Genomic DNA, 24,981 nt, shown 5'->3' with positions numbered 1-24,981 from the left:
CGCTGACTTCTATGCTGCAGGCCTCAAGTCTTCTTCACCCTGTTAACTACCACCCTTTTCTCAAAGCTTCAAATTCTCCCTCCCAACTGTTCCCTAAGACAACAAAAATGCACGCACACGCTCTTAGTTTACCTCCCTCTCATCTTGTTCCTGCCAAGCTCCTTAGAAAGTTTTGCTATTTTTGTAGGAATGGTGCGTGCTCATGCAAACATTTTAAATAATACAGAAGATCGGGAAGAAGAAAATAACTATCCTCTAGCATCTCGACGCCCAGACACGATGTACCCCAAACTGGTCTCTGCGCACACCACACCGTGCTGTTAGCCTGTCAACTTGACGTGAGCTAGAGTTCTCAGGGAAGAAGGAACCTCAGTGGAGAACGTGCCCCCATCAGACTGATGCAGGCCAGTCTGATGGAGGCATTTCCGGGATTAATGATTGATGTGGGAGGGCGGAGCATACCTGGCTGTTGCCAGGTAACCGTGGGGTGGAGCTTAGACAAAATGCTAACAATGGCCTTGGCTTCAACTCCTGCCTTGGCTTCCCTTAATGTGACCAGGGTGACCAGGACAAGTAAGATGAAAATCCTTTCCTCCCTAAGTTGACATTGGCCATGGCGTTTTATCACAGCCACAGAAGCAAGCCAGTGCACACACAGTTGCATGCAGAAGGTTTAGCTCAGCAGAGACCGCAGGAAACTGATCTTGTATGACTGGCATTTTGCAGGCCCAGTGCCTCCCAAGTGAATGTCTTACATTCTGTAACTGCAAGGAATGCTGGGAGTAAATGCCACAACTGTTTCCCCCGTCCCTGCTGAGGAGCTTGTCACGCTGTGTCCACTGTTTGCGCAAAAAGGAGGTTATGGCTGGCAAATGTGTTTTAAAAAAAATACTTTTAGGACATTTTTAATTAGTGTGGATTAGTGTGTGTGCTCGTGCGCGCGTGCGCGCACGCACACACCCACACACACCCACACACACACACACACACACACACACACACACGTGCATGCTTTGAAGGGCCATGGTGTGCATGGGCTGGTCAGTGGAGGGCCATGGTGTAGGTAGGACAGCTTGTGGGAATTGATTCCCTCCTTCCACTATGTGAGTCCTGGAGACCAAACTCAAGTCCAGCCTTTGTGACAGACGCCTTTACCTGCTGAGCCCTCTCACTGACCCCTTGTGAAAATACCTTCAAAGATATTGTTAGACTAAATCTACTCTCATCTCACACTTCATACGCAGTAAAATGGTCCCCTGATAGTCTTATTCCCCATCCATGGTGGTCATACCCTTACACGTCACAGACCCTGAAGGTCATTGTTTCCTTTCTACTACTACTATCAAGAATGAAAAATAGGGGCTGGAGAGATGGCTCAGTGGTTAAGAGCACCAACTGCTCTTTCAGAGGTCCCGAGTTCAAATCCCAGCAACCACATGGTGGCTCACAACCATCTGTAATGAGATCTGATGCCCTCTTCCGGTGTGTCTGAAGACAACTACAGTGTACTCATATATAATAAATAAATCTTTAAAAAAAAAAGAATGAAAAATAACCCTTAGGCCCTAAAGACAAACCAACATCAATAACTTACACTCATGATTTTAAAAAAAAAGTACTTTCTAACTTCACGTGTGTACGTGTTTTGCCTGCACATGCATGCATGCCTGAAGAGGCAGAAGAGGATGTGAGATCGCTGAAGCTGGGGTTACAGACAAATGCAAGCAGCCACGTGGATGCCAGGAACCAAGACCAGGGCCTCTGCAAGAACAGCCAGTGCTCTTAACCCCAGAACCATCTCTCCAGTCCCGAATGATTGTGTAGATAACTGGCTAACTGGTCTGTTTGCTTCTTGGTTTCAGGCTGGCCTGGAACTCCAGAGATCCACCGGCCTCTGCTTCCGCAGCGCTGGGATTAAAGGTGTGCACCAGGATGCCCAGCACCACTCAGCACTTGGAAAACTCACCCGTGGACAAATTCTTAGGAAGAAGAAACTTGCCAAAACGGATACAAAAAGAAACAGACCACTTGACTAGTCCTGTGTCCACCAATTAAATCTACCCTCAAAACCTTGCTTACAGAGAAACTCCAGGACCCAAGAGCTTTACAAATGCACTCTGCAGTTTATGAAATAAACCATCTGGGGGGATGGCTCAGTGAGAGAACCTGAGTTTGGTCCTCCGGAATGTACATGCAGGTGCCAGGTGTGGTGGACTATGACTGCTCTCCCAGAGCTGGGAGGGGGAGGCAAGTCGATCTCTAGGGCTCGTTGGCCAGGCAGTCTAGCCCAGCTGGCAAGTTCCAGCTTCAGTTAGAGCCTACCTCAAAAACCAAGGAAAAGAGCATCTGAGGAAGACATATCTGACTTCCACACGCAAACCTGGACATACGTGTGCTCACATACACATGAACACATGCATATGGATACACACAAAAACACAGTTTTGAAACAGTCGGAGCTCTAGCTTCACAGGGTTTTTCCAAAGTATAAAATTCCCAGACAGGTTTTCTGAGGCTCATTGTGACCTTGATATCAGATCCCAAACACGTACTTTCAACAGGAGAAAAACTTCACGCCGACTCCTTCTGAATGAGATGGAAGGTCACTGGTACTGTTACTCACAGTAAACCGTTGCCCACCTTCTGCCCAAGTTCACAGACTCCAGGAATTCTTGGTTCCTAGACCACTTGGGGAAATTTCCTGCCCTATAGAAATAGGGTTAGAAGTAACCTAGACCACCCGGGAGCCACAGCCCCAGTCCAAGAGTCAATGGGTACCTGTGTTGTGGACAGCAAGGGTCTTCTTCAGACAGGTCTTTTTGGCCGGATTTCTTTTAAGACAGTGGTTCTCCATTCCTTATGGTGTTGTATATCAGATATCCCACATAACAGGCACTTTCCTTATGATTCATAACAGTAGCAATATTACAGTTATTAAGTAGCAACAAAGTAATTTTATGGTCGAGGGTCACCACAATGTGGGGAGCTGCGTTAAAGGGTCACAGCACCAGGAAGGCTGAGGACCACTGTTTTAAGAGGACTGTGACCCCTCGACGACTTATTTCATACACTTCTTTCTTCCCTGATATAATGCTTGCTTTCCTTAATATAAAGAACTTAACCAAATACTTCAAGTCCTTTACTCCTAAAATAAATCTCCAGGATGACATTGTAGGATCAGCATCCTAGGCAGCCAAGCTGGATGACACACTCGGGCCATCTGACTGCACATCTGTAAACAGGACATTCAAGGCTGGTGCTTGACACTAAGTCAAGGGTACAGACCTTCCAAAGACTGTTACAAGGTCACCTGAAAAAAAAAAAAACTGAAACGAAAAACCAAAAACAAAACCAAGACTTGAGGGCCAATGTGCCCAGCGAGGAGCCTGGGACATCTGAGTTAGCGCTGAACTGAACCTCCTTGCAGCGACGCAGTCCTAAATTCCCGACAATCTTCTCAGACATTCTCTCTTTGGGAGAAGAATGAACTAGACGCAATGACTGCACCTTCCCCACTTTTTGGAATTCATTTCCAAGTACAGAGGTAATATCCTTAGAAAAAATTGATGCTAATCTTCAACTGGAGTCCAGGATTAATCTTTTGCCCTTATGAAAAATTTAAACCTATGAGAAACACAGGGAATAAATTTAGCAAATGCCTATTGGAGCTACCCAACTACCCTCTCCAGAGAAGTTCAATGTTCTGTCATAGTTGTCTCTTTTCTAAAAATCCCTCATTAAGGAAACATTACAGAGGGCTGGAGGGATGGTTCAGTGGGTAAGGCGATTGCTGCAGAAACACGAGGATACAGGCTCTGGGTCCTTGAACACACATCCAGGCGGGTAGTCCCAGCACGGCCAGAGCCAGCCTGGAAGTGGAGACAGAATCCCAGAAGGGCAGCTGCCCGATGTGCTGTCTTAGATAGGACCAGCGTCTGTGGTCCTCTGAGCATGCACATGTTCTGTGGCCTGAGCAAGCGCACACACGCACGCACACAAACACATACACACTCACACACATACACACACACATTCACACATATGCACACACATGCACACACTCACACACACTTACACACATATACACACTCACACACACATACACACATGCACACACATGCACACTCACACACACATATACTCACACACACATACACACTCACACACACATCAATATGTGTGCACATATGGACACACATCACAGATAATAAAATACTTTTGTACTCGTAATACCAAAAGTCTAGTACATCTGTTTTTTGTTTGTTTGTTTGTTTTACCAGATATTCAGTGATTTATTTATTTGTTTATGATTTTGTTTTTCTATGATTTCTTCCAATCAGGTCTTAGCCCTGGTTCTCTAACGAAAAGCCAGTGGGCTTTTGGGAAGTCCCCTTCTTTTATCTTTAATAATGGGACCATTTCACCTCGAACAATGCCAGTGCTGTAATGGAGACGCCCTGAGTTGAATGGTGAACAGGTGGGGTCTGTGTGCAGCTGAGCATTTCCTGAGCCCAGCGTGTCCACAAGGCTCTGGAGTCACCTAATACAGTGGGTTCCATGGTCCGCATAGAAGAAACTCTGACCAATACAATAGGACGTGACTGCCTAAGGGTCTCCTCCACATTGTTTCCCTACTGAGAATGCCCACCTGAGTGTGGTTATGCACACCTTTAATCCTAGTGGGTGGGAAAGACAGTCGGATCTCCGTGAGTTCAAGGCCACCTGGTCCAGGACAGAGAAACCCTACCTCAAACAAACAAACACCAAAAACAAGATAGAAAAAGAAAATGCCCCAAAGCACCTTTTTATTTAATTATATACCTAAAAATCACGTGACTGCGACAAATGCGGGAAGGAATCACATCTTCCAAGGATTTAGAAAGAAATGGCATTGGATTCTTGTGTGTGTGTGCGTGTGTGCGTGCAGTGTATGCATATTTTTGTGTGCATGTGTGTGTGTGGTATATGCATATTTTCCTGTGTGCATGTGTGCATGTGTGGTGTATGCATACGTTTGTGTGTGTGTGCATGCCTATGTGTATGTTTGCATGTGTGCATACTTGTACTTGCATATGGAAGCCACACGCTGACTTCAGGTGTCTTCCTCAGGTGTCTTCTCTTCCTGGTTTTATGAGAGTCTCTCACTGAACCTAGTGTTGCACCAGCTGGGAAGCCCCAAGGCTCTTCCTGTCTTCCTCCGCAAGGCAGGAGCACACTGGCTTCTGGAGGGTTCTGGAGATGAGGCTCCTCACCAGCTGAGTCATCCCCCAGCCCCGGGATTCTTGACTTTTATGATAAATTTTAGTGCCTCCCACTTTCGGCCTTTGTGGTTCATGTGCTCACTTGAAGAGTGTCAAGAGGTAACAGCAAGGATCAAGGAAGCCGTTCATTATTTAGAAAACAGACGGAAGGAAGAAAAACCGCGTCCTGAAGAGAATGCAGTCTGGCCTGTCATCTTGGGCGAGCTGAAGAACGTGTCCCATTAGAAATGCTGTGTGACAGGAGAAGGGGCCTCTCCCGGGGAAGCATAACTGCTGTCTCTCAAGACACACATCAAAAGGGTTTGTGGTAGTCTCCGTGCGTTTTTTCAAGGTTCCTTTTAACATCAGAGCCAGACAGACTGGTTTTAACTCCTGGCTTTCCAACCGGGTAGTTACGTATCTCCTCTGTGACACAGTTTCCTCTGCCATTCAGCGGACAATCCTAAAGTAGTGTCAAATAAGACACGAGTGCAGAGCGCTTAACACATGGCGGTCATGGAGGCAGAGTGTGGCTCTTTGCCCAGCCTTTTCCCTAGAGCACTATGCTTAAGAATCCCAAATGAAATAGCCAGAAACGGTGAGATGGCTCAGTGGGTAGTCACTTGCCATCAAGCCTGGTGACCTGGCCTGATCCTTGGGACCCTCATGGTAGAGAGACTAGTTCCAACGAGTTGTCCTCTAACCTCCACACGTGCACCTTTACACCTCCCCCTTACACACATGCACACGCAGACTAGCTGTAATAACTTTCCTAAGAAAACAGCTATGTCTGTTGACACACACGTTCAGAAGCCTGTTGGGGCTACACAGGTCAGAGTGTTACTCGACGAAGGTTTACTGAGCCAGCAATGGGGGCTGACAATAACCATTCGCCTAGGGTGTGCGTTGGTTAAATGTTTATGTGTTTTGGCAAGTGCCTTTTACATATCAGTCGATTTCTGTAATAACTCTATAAGGTATTTTTTCTCTATACCATGAAAGCTAAAAGGATCAACAACTGGGCCTCAGGAGATACCTCAATTGGTAAACTGAGTCTGATGCCCAGAAACCATGTTAAAAAAAACAAAAACAAACAAACAAACAAACCCCACTGTTTGGTGGTACACACTTGAAATCCCAGTGGCGAGAGGTAGGGAAGTCCCGGGGCTGCTGGCCAGCATTCTAGCCTATTCAGTGAGCTCGCCAAGAGATGCCGTCTCAACAAACCAAGGTGGCTGACTCTCCTTTGAGGAGCATGAACCCTTACTTAAATATGACTGATTTTCTTTTCCTGAAAGGCTCTTTCTCTCCTAATCCTGTGCTTAAGCCTATATTAAAATATCTTTAAGAGGTGGGTAGTGAGGGTTGGAGAGACAGCTCAGCGGTTAAGAGTGCTCACTGCTCTTCCAGAGGTTCTGAGTTCAATTCCCAGCAACCACATGGTTGCTCACAACCATCTGTAATGGGATCTGATGCCCTCTTCTGGTGTGTGTGAAGACAGCTACATTTTGCTCATGTACATTAAATAATATATATTATTAAATAATTATATTATATATGATATATATATATCATATATATATATATATATATATATATATATATATATGAAGGATGTCTACTGTATAAAACCCAGAAAAGCCAGGTTTGGTGGTTCATGCTGTAACCTCGGGAGCCTGGGAGGCAAGGCAGGAGAATTGAAAGGAGATCGAGGCTGGGCTATACAGGAAACCTATCTCAGCCCTCCTTGACTCCAAGGAAGCAAGCAAGCAAACAAAACCCAGACAAAAACCAAGCATGCTCAGCATGGGAAACCCCTGGGAGCCTTGAAAAGCAACACGGAGCTTGCCTGATGGTCTGGCAAGTCCACATGTCAGTATGAACCCCGAGCCTCAAAGTGAGAATTCACAGCGAGGTTTATAGCACCGTTCCCAAAGCTAAGTCGCAGATGCAGATACAGAGTCCGTGACCAGATCGAGTGGGGTAAGCAGAGGAGCCAGACAGACAAGGGGATGTCATTCACCTTTAAGACTAAAGAGGGGTAATATTCACAATTTCCTTCTGACATAACAGTCTGTCAGGCATACATGAAGCCTGAAGTCATTCCGTTAAAGAGGAAGGATGCCCAAAGAGGAAGGGTGGAGCATCCAATCACAGAGACGGAAGGCAGAACGGTGGTTGCTAGGGGATATGCAGAGAGGGAAAATGTCCAGTCACCACTGGACATATACCTTCAGTTTTACAATATGAAAGAATGATGGGGATGGATGGACAGATGGACGGACAGCTGGCTGACTGGCTGCGCAACAGCATGGATGTCTGGTATCAATTATCTGGATACTTCCAAATTTTACATTATGCATTTTTAACATATAGAAGATCTATTTGTGCTATTTTCATGTGTCTGGGGATTCTGACTGCATGTGTATCTATGTTTCAGGTAAATGCAGTGCCCAGAGAGGTCAAAAGAGAGCATCTGATCCACTGGAACCAGCCCAGGTCCTCAAAGAACAGCAAGTGCTCTTAAGTGCTAGGCCATTGCTCCAATGTATACATGTGTGCTAGCATGCATGTGTGTCTGTGTCTGTGTCTGTGTGCTAGTGTGTGTGTATGCATTGCTCCAATGTAGGCATATGTGCTACTGTGTGTGCGCTAGCATATGTGTGTGCTACTGTGTGTATGCATACATGAATGCAGTGTGTATGTGTATGCATGTGTGCTAGTGAGTGTATGTATTTATGTGTGCTAGTGTGTGTTCTAGTGTGTGTATGCATGTGTACTAGTGTGTGTGTATGCATGTGTGCTAGTGTGTGTGTGTGTGTGTGTGTGTTTTAACTACATATTGCCACCTGGGGAAACAAAAAAAAAAAAAGACATATGCAAGGCCCTGGGTTATTTCCCAACATACTGCATACTCTGAGTGAAAATAGTTGCAAAACATTTTATATTTAAAAGACATCGATGATAAGAAATCAAGCAATCTAGTTAAAAATGTTAAAATTAAAACACACCAAAAGACTTTCGGCATCACTAGGAGGTTGGAGCTTAGCCTGGGTGCAGAATGTGGGCTTACTATGCACAGACAGGCCTTGGCTTCTAGTTCCACTGCCAATATAAACAAAAAGCCCCAAAAAAGCCCAGCGTGATAAGACACCATTAGCCCTGCAAAAGAGATGACAATATCAAAGACAGATAAGCAGAATATCAACAGGGACTGTCATGTGGCTGCTTGGAGTCAAAACGGAAATGCCAGAGAGAATATCTTGGGGTCAATGGAAACATTTTATCTCCATAGAGAGAGTTGGTTTCATTGTTCTGTTTGTCAAAACTCCCAAAGCTCTGTCAACTTGTATTGCACCAAAAGGGATGATGGGGTGATTTTTATTTTCTGTAAATTTACTTTGATACATGTATCAAATGTAAAACCAAGGATCTTAGGTGTGATAGTGTAGCCTTGTAACTCTACACTTTCAAAGTCAAGAGATGAAGGACTGACTGCAAACTCCAGGCCAGCCTAGGCTACACAGTGAGACTCTTCTTCCAAGAAGAAAGTCTAGAAATCAATCAGGGAAGAAAGTCTGAGGTAGTGTTATCGTCTCCTGTGGAGTAGAAAACTTACTCCTCGGGCTGGGGAGACAGGACACTTGGTCAAATGCTTGGGAGCACGAGGACCTGGGTGAGACCCCACAACCCACAAACCGCTTGTCATCTCAGAACTGACTGGAGAGATGAAGATGCGGTTCACAGCCCAGCTAGTCTGCTTAATGGATGGCAGCCATATTAAGCAAGGAACCTTGTCTCAAAAAGCAAGGTGGTTAGACCAGAGAAAGCATGCCTAAGGTTGATCTGTGGTCTCCACAGCATGGGTGTGCACATACACACATACACATATACCTGCATAAACATACACACACACACACACACACACACACACACACACACACACAGCTGGTGCTTATACAGTAGGGAGCTTACAACAATACAGATTTTAGGATTGCTTGATGACTGACATTAAACAACTACTGTGATCAATACATATTCTGTTTCCTGAGGCAGCAAAGAGACTGCCTTGACTCTGTCTTTGGCAATGACTTAGCCTTAAGCAAGCCCAGTACTCAGAACTAACTTACAACAGGAAAGCCTTATCTTGGTCAGAATACATGAAGCGCGATTTGAAGCACGGCACTCTTTCTTAACTGACCCTACGAGGCTACATTTATCAAGCCACGCTGACAAGGTAAAGCGGTTTGTTTTGTGGGATGCTGGAACATCGCCCTGCGGTCTTTGGTTGTGTACCAATTTTGAAGAGTAAGAATAGCTACAGTCATCAAACGCTCAGCCACTTCTCCTCAATTTTTAAAGTGTTCTACAGTACAGGGATTTGGGAACGATCTGGCAAACAGCCTTAATACAAATTATAATTACAAAGAAACCTTTCAGTTTTTGACTTGACACAGCTACTCAGAATCAACACGCACTGTTAGGGGATTACATAATCTTTGGTACCCATAAAGACAGCTTGTTACCGGGTCCCGGCTCAACAGGATTATAGCACCAGTGTTTGCCGTTGTGATTCCAAACATAAATGTCCACATCCAATCCTGGAGCTTTAAGCGGCTCCTAGGTCTTTGCTCTGCTACAAGTCCTGAGCTACGGAGACAAATAACTGCTAATTTCATGTTAAATCGTGCACACATTCCCATTAAAAAACTATACTGAAGGAGACAGACATTTAGAGGTACGGAGGGAAAAAGTGTGCATGTATGTGTGCGGGAGGGTTCACCCTCACATCGTGTGTATGCGTGGAGGCCTGAGGCTGGCATGGTGATGTCTTTGCCTTCTGCCTTATTCACTGAGGGGGGTTAGACAGCTTGCTCTTGGGACCCCATCTCCACCTTTATGTTGCTCGAATCAGAGGCAAGCCGCTGCTCAACATTTGGCAGACATGGACTCCGGAGATCAGGACTCTGGTCCTCAAGTTTGTGCAACAAGTGCTTTTTCCACTGAGCCGGCCCAAGAAAGGAGATTCTTTTTAAAAAAAGGTTCTCTCTTGGGCTGGGGATTTAGCTCAGTGGTAGAGCGCTTACCTAGGAAGCACAAGGCCCTGGGTTCGGTCCCCAGCTCCGAAAAAAAAAGAACCAAAAAAAAAAAAAAAAAAGGTTCTCTCCCTCCCCCTGCTCCCTCCACGCCCACACCCTACTCTGAAATTAAAATGTCTGAGCAAGAATTTAAGGCATGCAAAATAAGTTCTAAGGTGTACATTATAATTTCGATATTACCCGAGAGGATTATTTCGTTACCACTGCAGGCCTCGATACCGTATCTCTTCTGAAACAGTGGTGGATAGATGTGTATAGACACAAGTGTGCGTGCAAACTGGCAGTGGCAAGCTCTTTCCCGTCCTCTACCGCTTTCTGGCCAAATGGCCCCGTGACCCATGAGCACTTTCACATGGCCCCTCTTCCCTCCCTGCCAACCAGCCCTGCAGCAGCACACACAGCGAGAGAGCCCTCTGGTTGAGAATTAAAATCTAAGGTGTGTGGTCCCTTCTGAAACCTGATGTGTCAAAAGGGGGTCCCTCCCCATCAGGGGTGCTCCAGCAAATCATCCTGAGGCAAGTTTCTGTGGCACACAGACAGACTCCCAAGGCAGTCTGAACAAGAGGCAAACTTTTGAAGTCACCGGCCATGTGCACTGGCTCCAGACACACCATTCCATGTCTACCCCCCAAAGTGGAAGAGTTTCTAAACTGAGAAATAAAATCGAAGACATAAGGCTGAACATCCTCACTACCTAAACAGAATATCAGCTAAAAAGACACATTTACATTGGAATACTGTAGGACTCAGAGCTTAATTTTACGTCAAAGTCAGAGCTTATGAATTAACCTTCCAAAGAGGGTCAAATAAGGACTTGACTTTAGGCTCAATTCATTCTTACCTTTTGGCTCTTTTCTTGTTTGTTTATTTGTTTGTTTTTTATAGACAGGGTCTAACTAGGTCTAACAAGGCCAGCCTCAAACTCACAGAGATCCTCCTGCCTCTGCGTCCCAAGTGCTGGGATTAAAGGCGTATACCGCCATACCCAGCTGCAATTTTTTAAGATACTGGAAGCACTAATAGATTTTTTAATTTTACATTGTTCATTAGTGCAACGTTGAAACAAGTCCTTATTTTAAAAATATTGGGAGCTGAAAAGACAGCTCAGTGGTTAGAGCACTGGCCTCTCTTGCAGAGAGGACTCAGGCTCTATTCCCAGCAGCCACATGCAGGCTCACAACCATCTGTAACTCTAGCTGAAGGGGACCTTCACGAGTGGTACACAGACATACGTGCAGGCAGCACACCTGTATACATAAGAGTAAACAAACCTATAAAGCCTTTTAAAATACAGATTTCTTACATCTGTTTATTTATTTCAAGGGTGGGCACACAGCACAATGTATGAATGGAGGTCAAAGGACAACATTCAGGAGTTGGTTCTTTCACTATGTGAGTCCTAGAATCCAACTCGGGTTGTCAGGCTGGCGGAAAGCGTCTTTATCCCCTGAGCCACTTCACCCGCCCTGAAATACACCTTTAAAATGACACTTCTCCAACTCTTGGTCAGGGTGGAACACACCCTATCATCTCAGTACCAGGCGTGAGAATGTCAAGTTCAAAGCCAGCCCGGGCTATGAGCAGTGACACCTATGTCAGAACCATTACATAATTAAAACTCAACATAAATTTGGCTGAGTCTAAAAGTTATTAATCAAGGAACATCTAGGAGAATAGAGTAGTCGGACTTCCTTTTCTTCCCACGGAGCCCTAGGGACGGGCGGTCAATTCTGAGGAGAGAGAAAGCAAATCTGGTGGCAGCCATGAGACCTGAAGAATATGAACATTTCTAACCGGGGAGGGGGGTACTTTTGCCCCTAGGATTTAAGACTCAACAAGCTACAGGTGAAAACCAAAAAGCACAGCTACAGACAGGTGTCCCAAGAAAAACCTTCTCTGTGACACGGGCCAGATGATGAAAGGACAATCTGGCAAGACGTACTTCAGATAATAGTCTGCTTTGCAACCAAACTGCACACACACCACTACCATACAAGCGCGCACACACACACACACACACACACACACACACACACACACACACCACTACACACATAACATACACACACACCACACATACATACACATACACACATAACATACACACACCCCACACATACACACACAACACCACACATACACACACATCACACATACACACAACACCATACACATGCATACCATATGCACACACATACGCACATACACATACATACCAGACACTACACACATACCATACACACACCCCATGCATGCATGCACACATGCATGCACGCGCACACATACACATAATACACACATACATACACACACAAACAAAATACCACACATATACACACAACACCACACACATACCATACATACACATACCCCATGCATGCATACACACACCACACTCATGCACACCACGCACACACGCATGAACATATACACACACATACACACACACACCACACACTATACACACATACCATACACACACAAACCCCATGCATGCATGCACACACATACACACACATACATACATACATATGTCCCCACACAAACATACACACGCGTGCGCATACACCCTGTGGGCCTGCCCCCTCAAAGCCAGTAAACAGCTGAGGGCTACCGACCAAGAACTTTACTCCCGACAGGTGTAACAATCTAAATGTCACTAGCCCTGGTGGGGACAAAGAAGGCCACGTACAAAGCAGCACAGGTCTAGTATCGAGCCTGGTAATGTGAGTGGCCACAGGGCCAGAGAAGACTTCTATCCTGACGCAGCAGTAAGACTGGGAAGGTATCCCAGGAGGCGTGGGAAGAGTCAGGGTTTTCAACACCCACGGAGATAATGAGGTCATTCCTTTGTAGCTTATTAAAGACCATGTGGCCGCTGAACTCCCTCCCCTGCCCAGCAGACGTCAGAATAGCCCAAGACAGAGAAGGGGAACAAGACAGGGCTCCCCCTTTTTGCTGGAGCCAAATGGAAGGTTACAACCAGACCCAGAGTCTTGACATAACGTGAAGATCCCCAGGTATGGAAACAGGACATCTCAGAATGAAAATAAGCCATCAGTGGATGTAAACACCATGGGACAAAGATGATAGGCTTACTTGACAAAGACTTCAAAGCAGTCACAATAAAAATGCCTCCATGAGCCACAGAAGCACACAGGAAACAAGTGGGGATGGGAGAAAACCTTAGCGTGAGGGAACTATACTGAATAAACACGAACTTAGAATCAAAAGGCACAATGGGACTCATGGTAAAGCGCTTGCCATACAAGTGTAAGGACCGAGCCCAGACTCCCCAGCACCCATACAAATTCTGGGTGAGCCTGGTGATGTATTGCAATCCCAGTGCACAGAAGGTAAAGGCAGGGCCTCTCCAGAGCAAGATGGCTGCCCACATTGGAAATATTAGTGAGCTGTGGGTTCAAGTGAGAGACCCTGCCACAAGATATAAGGTAGAGAGTAACTGAGGGAGACACCTGATGTTAGCCTCATGTGTCCATGTGCACGCACCACACGCACACACGCATGCACACACACACGCACGCACATATGCACACAAAGCACACACACCTAAAGTAAGTGTGATAGAAATATCCCAGTGGATAGGTTCTACAGCAGAACGGAGACAATAAAACCAATGAGCATGAAGAGAGAATAATAGAAATCACCCAGTCTGAACAACAGGAGGTTGAGAGGAAAAACTCACCGGGCCTGCAGAAACAAGAGGAACCTTGGAGGTTAGAACTCACAGTCCCTGCAGAGGCCCAGGTTCCATTTCCAGCATCCACATGGTGGCTCACACTACCCTATACTTCCAGTTTCAGAGGGTCCGACACCCTCTTCTGGCCTTCACAGGCACCAGGTACCCTTGTGTACATGCAAGAAAAACACCGTACGTATCAAATAAAAATAACTAAATCTTAATTAAAAAAACAAAACAGAAGGATCCTGGATGTCGCTGGCATCCCAGGAAATAGGACCCCAGGAAATGATGTCTGAAACTTCCCAAATTTGGCAAGAGACATAAATCCAAGAAGCAAAATGAACTGGAAAGAGACTAATCCAAAGAAGAAATCCAGGCCAAGCCGCGTCGCAGCTAAACTCATGAAAACTCACAACTGCACAGCCACTTTGGAGAGCAGTTCAGCAGTCTCCCTAAAAACCACGCCCAGTGCTCCTGCCATCACAATGTCGTCTGGGTAAATACCCAAATGAGTCGAAGGCAGCTGTTTTCGGACACAGTTGTTGATGGCAGCCTTGTTTTGTTAAACTCAGGGGCGATCCTGCTGTCCTGAATTCAGTAAGTAAGTGATAGTTAACTACTGCACATCCACGGAGCTCCGCGTCACTCAACACCGAAAACAAACGGATTGGAGGGGACCAGGAGGGCAGCACCTCTGGGACGCTTGCAGTGCAGGCATGAAGACCAGGGTGCCATCATCAGAACCCAGATCAAAAGGCAGGGCACGGAGCTGCATGCTTGTAAATCCCCAAGTTGGACTGGCAGAAAGAGGCAGATTCCTAGGATTCAAGGGCCAGAGCCTAGCCAGTTGGTGAGCTCTAGGCCAACATGAGATCCTGTCTCAAAAACCATGTGAACAACTTCTAAGGGAGACACCTGAGGCTGACCTCTGCTCCTCATATCTACCTGCACACATCACCATGTGCACACACACATACATACACACACGCACATGCATACACACACATGAACACACATGCACATGTATGAACAGGCATACACATGCATGCACATGCATGCACACACATACACACATGTACAGAAAATTGAATTATTTTTTAAAGACTTATTTTATTTGTAATCTCACACACACATACACACAGAGAGGTGTGTGTGTGTGTGTGTGTGTGTGTGTGTTATATGTATGAACCTATCAGAGACCAGAGGACAAAACAGATTCCTTGGAGCTTACAGACATTTGTGAGCCACCAAAAAATGGATACTGGGATCAAAACTCTGGTCCTCTGATAGAACAGTAAGTGATCTTAACTTGTAAGACATCTCTCTAAGCCCCAAAACTAATTTTAAACCACGAGAAGACATGAAGGAACCTACCTAAACGCTTTTTGAGAAGAAAGCCAATTTGAAAATGCCCTGTGACTCCAACCAGATGATCTTCTGGAAAAAGGCAAAACCATAGAGGTGATTATTAAAAAGAAAATCAGAGGTTGTCAGAGGCTGGGGTCTGGGAAGGATGGGCGGACACTGAAAGTTTGTAAGGCTGTGAAATCATTCTGTTAGGTGCTATCATGGGGACACGGATCACAGCACCTTTATCTAAACTCACAAGACAGTACGACGGTGACGGGGAGCCCTAATGGGCACCACCTGTGCTAGGGATATCATTGAGCGTCCACACGGGGTCATGAAACTGTAATCGCCACAGGACGATCCCTATCGTCAGTGGGGGAGGAGACTCTGGAGGAGAACACACACCCTTGGCAGCAGGCTGTCTCAGGCTTTCTGCTCAGCGTGACCGAGAACCTGGCACTGTTCTAAACATTAAAGTTCACTGAACAATCATGAAACTGTGTGAAAATGAAAATATCAAAGTTTGTGGGGCTTGCTACAGCAACGCTTAGAAGTTGTGTGTGGCAATAAACACATTTATTAGGAGATCGGGGGTGGGGGGAATTACCGGGACCTCTGAACGTCTCAATAAGGGGGAGGAACCCAAAACAGACTCAAACCAAACCGAGAGGCAGGAAGAGACTAATAAAATTGAGCAAAGGAAAGAAAGAAAAATAAAAAGAATGAAGGCCAAGGAGAACTGAGATACCCTTAGCAAGATTGACAATAAAGGGCCACAAATGATCACCGGTCTTGCTGTTACTGGTTCTGTACACATCAGGAGTCGGCGAGAATAAATGCTAAGGAAGCCACTTGGTGCTCAGACATTTGTCAGCTTAAATGAGATGTCTCAAATCTCAAGAACTCCTCTACCACAGAAGAATCCACCATATGGAAGAGATTATTTAAACAGTTCCACAGCTATGGGGAGGGTGGGGTGGGAATCGAACTCGGGGACTTAAAAACTGCCCCAAAGAAACCTCCAGGCCCAGACAATTTCAGTGGAGAAGGACCACGCTAATTCTATGCAACTGGTTCCGGAACAGGGCAGAAAGTTCCCTGACATATCTCTGTGAGGTTGATACCAGGTCAAGAAGACAGCGTCTGTGAAAATAAATAATTAAAACTGTAGAGGACGTCACTCACGGGTAGCGTTTATCAACATGTGGAAGAGAACCCACCCAGTGGAAGCCAACTTCCTTCAAGGACGTCAAGCTGGCTTCTTATTCAAAAGCCAGATGAACAGTCACGTTAACCAGCATGGTGGCACACATTTATGCAGAAAACGCTATAGGAAAACTTCAGTTATCTATAAGACTCGGAGAACCCAGGATTGGAAGGGAACTTGACCCAACCCAATGAATCAGAAATCTAACTGCTGAGATTATACTCATTGGTGAAAGACAATGGCTTTGTCCTCAGATTGGGAGCTGTTGAGGTCTGAATGAGAAATGTCCCCTATAGTCTTGGGCACTAGCACACCTGGTCCCCCGGCTGGTGATGCACTTTCGGGAGGTTTAGATGATATAGCCTGGCTGGAAGGAGTATATTACCAGGACTGGGCTTTGACTAAAGGGGCTTAAGCCTACTTCCGGTTGTCTACTTCCTTCATGTGGTTGAAGGTGAGAACTCTCAGCTTCTGGTTCCTGCCGCCATGCCTGTTGCTTGAGGCCACACACCCCCACCATGAGGGGATCCTATCCCCCTGGAACCAGTAAGCCCAAATAAACCATTTCTCTGTGGGTTGCCTTGGACGTGGCTTTATCGAGGGAACAGAGGAGTAACTAAGACAGGAACAAGCAAAGACATCCATCCATCCCCATTAGTTATTTATTTGCTATACCACCCAAGTTCTAGTCAGTGTGATAAAGCAGACTTTTTTTTTTAATGCATGCAGATCTGAAGAAGAAAAGTAAATGTTCTTATTTGATATGACAGCTGACATCAAAGCTTGTAGGAATCTGAGAAAATCTCATGGCGAACCTGCGAGCTCAAGGAAGACACGGGATCCGGAATAAGTATAGCACCAACTATCTGTCTGCATGCTAACACGGACGTCCGAATCAAAATTTCTAACTGCTTAGAGAAGAAAGCACGGTACAGCATTGATAGGATTTGTTTTCTGGAAATCATCAAGCCCCGAGGAGAGTGAGGTCTTTATATGGGTCAGGGACTGGAACTCGTGCCTCCGTGCTTGGGGAGTCCTCAGACGTTCTTCCTCTGAACGTCCCTGTACCCTTGTTTAATGTCTGCTGGGTTTGTTTTTTCAGTTCTGTGGCTTACTCCACTCTGTTTCTCGGCCTGCACCATTTCATCTTAAGCTATAATGAGTTACTGCTCCCTGAGTATAAGAATGTGATGAGTGGGACAGGGGTAGGGGTGGGGGGGACGGTGGCTTGGTGGGTAAGAGTGACTGCTGTACAAGCACAGGGACCCAAGTTCAAGTCCCCAGCACCCACCTAAGCTAGAAGAAGCTGTTCAAGTCTGCAAAACCAGTGCTATGTGTGGCAGGGTCCTGAGGGTGGCAGGGACTTGGTCGCAGCCTGAATCAGGGAGAGACCATGTCTCAAGGGAATGTGGCAGAGTGACAAAGCGGCACATACACCACACACACACACACACACACACACACACACACACACACACACACACACACGGTGAAATAATGTTTAAAAGTGACAACTTTGAAGATCCGAGAGGCTGTAGAGAAACAGATGCCTTATACTGGGCAAATTGGTATGTTTACTCAAGGAGACAGTAATTTTATTTGTTTTTATTTATTATATAGTTAATACACAACTTTATACCTAAAATGTACCTATATACATACAGTAAAGGAAAGATAACCATGAGAAAAGCCTTTAAATAAGAAAAGGGGGAGGGTGGGCAGGTGGTGCATGCCTTTACTCTCAGCAGTTGGGTGGGGGGGGGTTGCACACCTTTTGTTTTTAACCTTGTTCATTTGAAATGGCAATTTCAAATTAAAAAGTAAATAAACTTGTGACTATCACATGACCCACTAACTGTACTGACATGAGGGTTTAAGTTACATAAAAGTGTCCATGTGTTTAGAGCCAGTTTTATTCAAAACACCCCAAATCTTGAACCACGGAGCACTACACAACAATGAAAAAGAAGATGAGCAATCAAACCATGGTGTGTTCACACCACTGAGCACTACACGGCAATTGAAAAAAGAGAGGACGAACAATCAAACTGCAGTGTGTTCACACCACTGAACATTACTCGGCAATGAAAAAGAAAAGGTCGAATATAAATGAACAAAATGAACGACCATCCAGAAAGTCTGACTGCAGGAAAGATCACACTTTGTCTCATCCCACCTAGCTAACACGTCTGAAATGACAACATTTTTGGAAACAGAGAACAGACTAGCGGTTGCCGATCTGCTAAGGTAGGGAAGAGCAAGGAAGGGAAATGGGTGTGTCTAGGAAGAGAAGGGAGAGTGTGCCCTCCATACACCATAAAGGAACTTCTGCATTCATGAGGTCATTAACAACATCCTGGCTGTGAAACCATTCAAAGTCTGGCCAAATGTCAACACTGAGAGGTCCCAGGTAGAAGAGAGAGGGGGGCTCTGTGACTCCTCCCCTCTCCCCTGTTTTTTTCTTTCCTCTTCAGGGCTTTGCCTCAGGTTAGCCTGGAATTTGTGATCTCGGTCCCCAGGGTCTGGAGTGTAGAGGTATTGGCCACCACTCCTGGCTCTGTATGATCTCTCGTAAGAAATCTAATAATCTAGTTCTAAGTAAGAGTTTAAGATGGCCGTGGATTAAACCCAGCACCGGGAGGCAGAGGCAGGGATCTCTGAGTTTGTGGCCAGTCTGGTCTACACAGTGTTCATCTAAACTTTCCTTCAACCTATCCTGACCGAAATGATTACTGCTTGTAAACACCTTCTCTTAGGTACAATTTTGCCAACACTTCCAAGGTCGGAGGTTCGAGTTATGGCTAAAAGCTGCTCTTCCAGAGAACCGGGTTCGAGTCCCAGCACCCACATGACAATGTACAACGGTTTGTAAACCCAGTTAGATCCCCTCTGCTGGTCCCAGCATGCATTGCACACACATGGTACAGATGCAGATATGCAGGTTAAAAACACCCACACACGTGAAATAGAATTTTAGAAATTTAAAATTTTATTTTATAAGAGACTAGGGGCCGCAAACATTTATGAGAAGCAGACTCAGGACTCTGGGCCTGGGTATACAATGACCGGCAGGAATCTCCCGCAAACCTATTCGCTCACAAAAAAAACCCCAAGTTGTCTAGCTAGTGTTGAATTGTTCTGGGGGTTTCTGCATATTAACTTGGGGCTTGTTTTGTTATTGTACAATTCCTTCAAATTATTTCTCTACAAAGAGCTAAAGGAAATGTCCTTTTTTTAGTTAAAAAAAAAAAAAGTAGTCCCTAAAACACAAGCACTTTTTCATCAACGTTGAAACAAAGTGTCCTGTTCCCCTCCTGCCATTCAGCCTTTGCCCTCAAGAGAATCATAGCTGTGTGGTCATCTCCTCAGAGATTATTTTTGTATATTTCCGGACTTTTGTTCAGTTCTGAGCATTTGATTTTAAAAGAAAAAAAAAAACAAAAAAGAATCATACTGTTATGTCATTCTTGAAATTTCTCACTTCGAAATGTCTCGCCAAGTCACGTGTCCGCACATTCAGATGTAGTTTAACTCGTCTGTTCCAACGATCTGGTAGCGTTCTTTCTGCAGGAACGACGCCATCGCTCTGTCCAACCTTACCTGCCGGTGGACAGGGGACCTCTGCTGGGAAGGCTGCTACTGCCAGCCCTGAGGTCAGCAGCGACATCCCTGCACTGTCTGTGAGTGCAAATGAATGGACTCTTCTGTAATGGAAACAAGTCAGTGTAGCTGGCGCGCTCTGGGACGCTGCTAACACTGGGATCCGCCGCACCAGTGGGATCCGCCGCACCACACTTGCTTCCTCTATTTCCGGAGAGAAATTTTTGGGAGAGCCAAGAGAAATGAAGTTGCTCTAACATCAGGGTTGATGCAGGAGAGCCACAGCCGCCAATCACACAGGCCTGAGAAGGAGGAGCTAGCTTAGGCTGCGTGAAGCCTGCTTTGCTGATACTTGCAGCCAAAAGTCTCACCTCACGCTTTAAGAACTGAATTACTCTTCAAAACGCTTGCACTCCTGGGGTTGGGGAGATGGATAAATTGGTAAGAGCATTGGCTGTACCTATAGAGGACCTGGGGTTCAATCCCAGCACCCACATGGTGGCTCACAACAATCTGTAACTCCAGTTCCAGGGACTCAAACATGCTCTTCTGACCTCCACGGGCACCAGGCACACGCCCAAGACACGCAGGCAAAACACCCATACACGTGGAATAAAAGTAAATAAAACCTAACAACATGAAAAGTTTGTCCTTTTTTTTTTTTTAATCTTCTCCCAAGTCTTCCGAGAGGACCCGTTTTCTCCAAACATCTGTCCGATTTGGACATTGGAAGTCACTCAGGTGCTTAACAGAAATGATGTGGGAACAGTCGTTCACGGACTTTGTGGTCGGCCTGTTTTCCTCTTCCGAGACTTTCTCGTTCCCATCCCTTGTCTCTTTTCCTAAGGGCTATGTGGCAGGCAGCAAGGCAGGCACGGTTCGCTGACAGGGGGCACTGTTCTCTGTGCCTCACACTATCAATCCAATCAAACACAGCTGGAAGTAATAAGCCAGAGCCACGGGCTGGCCACTGTAACACTCAGCTCTGAGCGGTGCACCATCACACACACACTGCACAGAGAGGCAACCCGGCATCGGACTCCCTCTGCCAAGGTCCTGTGCTGAAGGTGTGTGGAGCATGGTACACTGGTGCACCGGGTGGAGTCCCCAGTGTACCTACGAGACGTTCCTCATCCCTCCCGCCAAACCCAGGAGCGGTCACCGCCGCTCCTATTTTACAGAGTAAATAAGTGAAAGCAAACATTGTAAGACCATCGATCTCTTCCTCACCACAAACACTTCCAACCATCATCGCAGGCCCGATACTTAAGCAAATGACTGTCGTGATTTAAATCACGCAGAACGCGTTCTGCCTATCTGAAGCTATCGGCACACTTAAGCTGGGAGCACAGCTGAACCTGTTTGGTGGTTTATTATTCTAAAGAAGCTGTTTCAAAATTTGATTCTCAGAAATAGGCACGAAGGTGGGAGGAACATGTGTTGGAGGGGGGTGGTAGGGGGAGTTGGGGGTGGACGTGATCCACAGACAGTTCGTATCTGCACTGCTGTCAGAGCGCACACACTTAAAACCCAATTTAAAAAAACGACGACCCTCTGTTATTTTGTTATACTGCAACTGATCAAAATTATATTAACTTTTTGGAGTAAAAAGAAATCTCAGGTAAAGTGGAACTTTAATGCTTTTACTAGCCAAGCACCCCACCCTAGAACAACAGGCGAGGAATTCTCCTACTTGGTTAACAAGTAACCAATCTGACAGTGAAAACAAACGAAACGGGCTGTTAAGGATATGAAAAGCCCCGGCCAGAAAAGCACTGTCAACAAGCTGCACAGGGCCAGTAACATGCACAGGGTTCAGCATTTCCACGGACCTGCTCTGCCTCAGGAATCTGGTCAGTCAGAGCACACGAAAAGCTTGCAAAATTACCCACTCCCAAGGTGAGGGGAGGGCAGCAAGAGAGACCAGGTCCTGACAAGTATCCCCTAGCTTCCTGCCACATCCCTTCCACCAAGAACCGAGCTTTCGGCCGCATAAAGCCCACAGTAGAGGAGAATGCTGGGTTCACCAAACTTTCTTGAAGCTACCTTTTAAACACCCTCTGTGAGGGGACATGTCCAGCTAGGGCCCCAAGAGCTCAGGTCCTTATAGTGGGAAAGCTAGGCCAGAGAGGTGCTCTCTACTTAGGCCCCAGGAAGTCGGGGGATTCACTCCCTGCCCTCTCGAAGGTTTTTAGAGCTCGTTTATAGGGTATAGAAGACTGGGGGGGGGGGGGTGTTGAATCCTTTATTTTACATTTAGAAACCAGCTTGTAGACAAAGGCAGTGTTTACAGTCTACAGAGTGAAACAGGACAGGACGGCAGAGGGGACCTGGGGAAAGTTTCTGTGTTTTCCTGCTGACCATGCCCAGGGGTTAGGGGTCGAGCGTGGGCAGTGGTGGTGGACTGCTCCTCCCATCCTCATCCTACTTCCCCGGAGGGCTGCAGTCCTCACTGCACAAGCACAGAGGGCGGAGGCCTGTGGAAAGAAACCTGACTCTTCCAGTGCCTGCTGTGGCCAGCCCAGGGCTTGGAGGGGACAAGCAGGTCCTCAGGGAGTGGAGGGGGACTTAGATGTTTGTACTACACATGGCAGAAGGACTGTGAAGCAAGAGTCAGTTGCCAGAGCAAACCAAGTCAGATTGGTTAGCTTTTCAAAACAATCTGTCCAGCTAGCAGGACACAGTGACTCCAGGCACTTGTGTGAAGACGTCAGTTCTCTGAGGGGTCAGCATACCAAGAAAGAGCAAAAAGTAAACAGAGGTAGGGATCGGTGCCAGAATACACCCACAAACAAACCAGGTGCAGCATGGAACTGCCTGATTAGCCCCTGACCAGCTACCCAAAAGGGCACAGCTCTAACACACTAAGAGTTTGCCAAGTGAAGTGTGGAGCTCCTCGAAACCCACAGGAGGCCCGAGATGCCAGGCGGTAGAGTTCCTGACAGGCTGGTTGGTGCTGGGAGATGAGCTAAAAAGGAAGTGTGCGTGTGTGTGTGTGTGTGTGTGTGTGTGTGTGTGTGTGTGTGTGTGTGGTGGGGTCAGGGCTGCTTCTCACCTCTCTTCTCCTCCATGTGCACAACCAACTAAATATTCTCCAAGACATGGCCTCTCCGTGCTACGCACAATCAGGCACACGCATGTGTGCATTTGTGTACACACAGGATCTTGGTCAAAGGCAGACATGCGCACACACACCCTAACAGTAGAGAGACACAATACAATCTGACAGTTGGATAGTGGAGGGACGGACGGACGGACACACACACACACACACACACACACCCCTCCTCAGGAGTGAACACACACATACAAGGTCCACAGGCTCAGGCTCTGCACACTGTTCGTTCACCACCTCTCAGAGGCATACAGACCTCCACCTAAGTCCACAAACTCACAGCCTGTCAGGAACGCACACAATCTGCTAGAAGCACACACGCCCTTACAATCTCTCAGTTGGCCTGCACATACACGTAGGTGTACACACAACCTGTCACACGTACTGCATGCACACTTAAAACAGCTCCATGCAGTGCACACATCCGATCCCAACTTCTCAGCCGCTCATGCACACTCACAGGAGCTCAGCTGGCACAGGCACCCTCGCAGCCTCCCTCTGCTCCAGGCGCACCCCACACCCACGCACCCTCTTGGCCCGGTACACCCCTCCCCCACGCTCGTGCGGGCACACACCGAGAACTCCGGAGACACGGGGTGCACTCACGCCCCCCGCGGCAGCTGCCCGTGCCCCCTCCTCACCTTTTTCGCCCGCGACGGGCGACCGGGCCTCATCTTCCTTGGGGTTGGTCACCTGGGTGATGATGGCCGGACCGTCCATGGGTGCGCGCCGCGCCGGCCGCCCGCAGGCCCGGCCCCCCGCAAGCTAGGCGCGGGGGGCGCGCGGAGGCGCGGCGTAGGGGGCGCGCAGGGGCGCGGCGCGGTGGGGCGCTCGCCGCCGCTGCCGGGGCGCGCCCGCCGCCCGGCCCCGCGCTCCGAGAGAGGCGGCCGGGGCCCGCGCCCCAGCTCCCGCCGCCGCCGCCGCCGCCGCCGCCGCTGGGCTGAAGCGGCCGCCGCCTCGTCAGCATGAACCCCGGAGCCGCGCCCGGGAGAGCCGCGCTCGGAGAGGCGGAGCGGGAGGCCCGGCGCCGCGGGAAGCGCGAGCGGGCGACGGAGAGAAGGAGCGAGCGCGGAGCTAGGGCGGGAGGGCGGGAGAGAGGGAGCGCGAGGGGGAGGGAAGGAGGAAAGCGAGGAGGGCGGGCGGGTGGGTGTGTCCCGGCCCGAGGACTGGCCTCCACCGCCGCCGGCGCTGCCCGCCCGCCCGCCGCCCGCCGCCCGCCGGGGAGAGGGGTGCGGGGCCGAGTCGGGGGCTCAGCGTGCGGGGTGTGGTCTGGGGCGGTGGCGCGCGCGCGCGGGGCACAGGGGCCCTCAGGGTAGGTGGGAGGGTGCAGTGGAGCCTGGGAGATGGAGCAAGCTCAGCGATCGAGGTGTGGGCCGCGCGGCGCCGAATGGATGCGCGGGGAGTGCCCGGCGGAGGCCCGGGGTGCAGCGGGATCGCCGGCCGAGGCCCGGGGAGATTTATTCACCCCGAGGCCAGACACCGTGAGAGACGTTTGCAATCGGTAGTAGGTTCCGGGTGAGGGACGTCCTGACGTTCGAACTAGGAATGGAGGGTTCCGCAGGAGAACAGGGAGCCAGGCTGAAGAGGGGCTCCAGCACGGAGTTGGGGTGATGTAGAGCTAGGATGTGCGGTGAGCCGTAGGGGATGCCGGGCCCGGGAGTGAGGAA

General features: G+C 47.8%; 1 protein-coding gene across 2 annotated transcripts in view; it reads right to left on the bottom strand.

The window, feature by feature from the left end:
- Ctdspl (CTD small phosphatase like) overlaps positions 1 to 24,432 on the bottom strand; it is a 124,522-nt gene extending 100,090 nt beyond the window's left edge. Inside the window, exon 1 of one of the 2 annotated variants that reach the window (XM_039081298.2) lies at positions 23,956 to 24,432. In XM_039081298.2, coding sequence (XP_038937226.1) covers positions 23,956 to 24,034 — 79 coding nt within the window. In that variant the 5' untranslated portion in view covers positions 24,035 to 24,432. The remainder of the gene's footprint in view (positions 1 to 23,955) is intronic. The other variant, NM_001395740.1, reaches the window with a different exon arrangement.
- Positions 24,433 to 24,981: the final 549 nt, after the last annotated feature.

The sequence above is a fragment of the Rattus norvegicus genome, chromosome 8, assembly GCF_036323735.1.
Source record: "Rattus norvegicus strain BN/NHsdMcwi chromosome 8, GRCr8, whole genome shotgun sequence".
NCBI classification, from domain to species: Eukaryota; Metazoa; Chordata; class Mammalia; order Rodentia; family Muridae; genus Rattus; species Rattus norvegicus.
The sequence above is the reverse complement of the archived record's forward strand: the minus strand, read 5'-3'. Positions and strand labels throughout refer to the sequence as shown.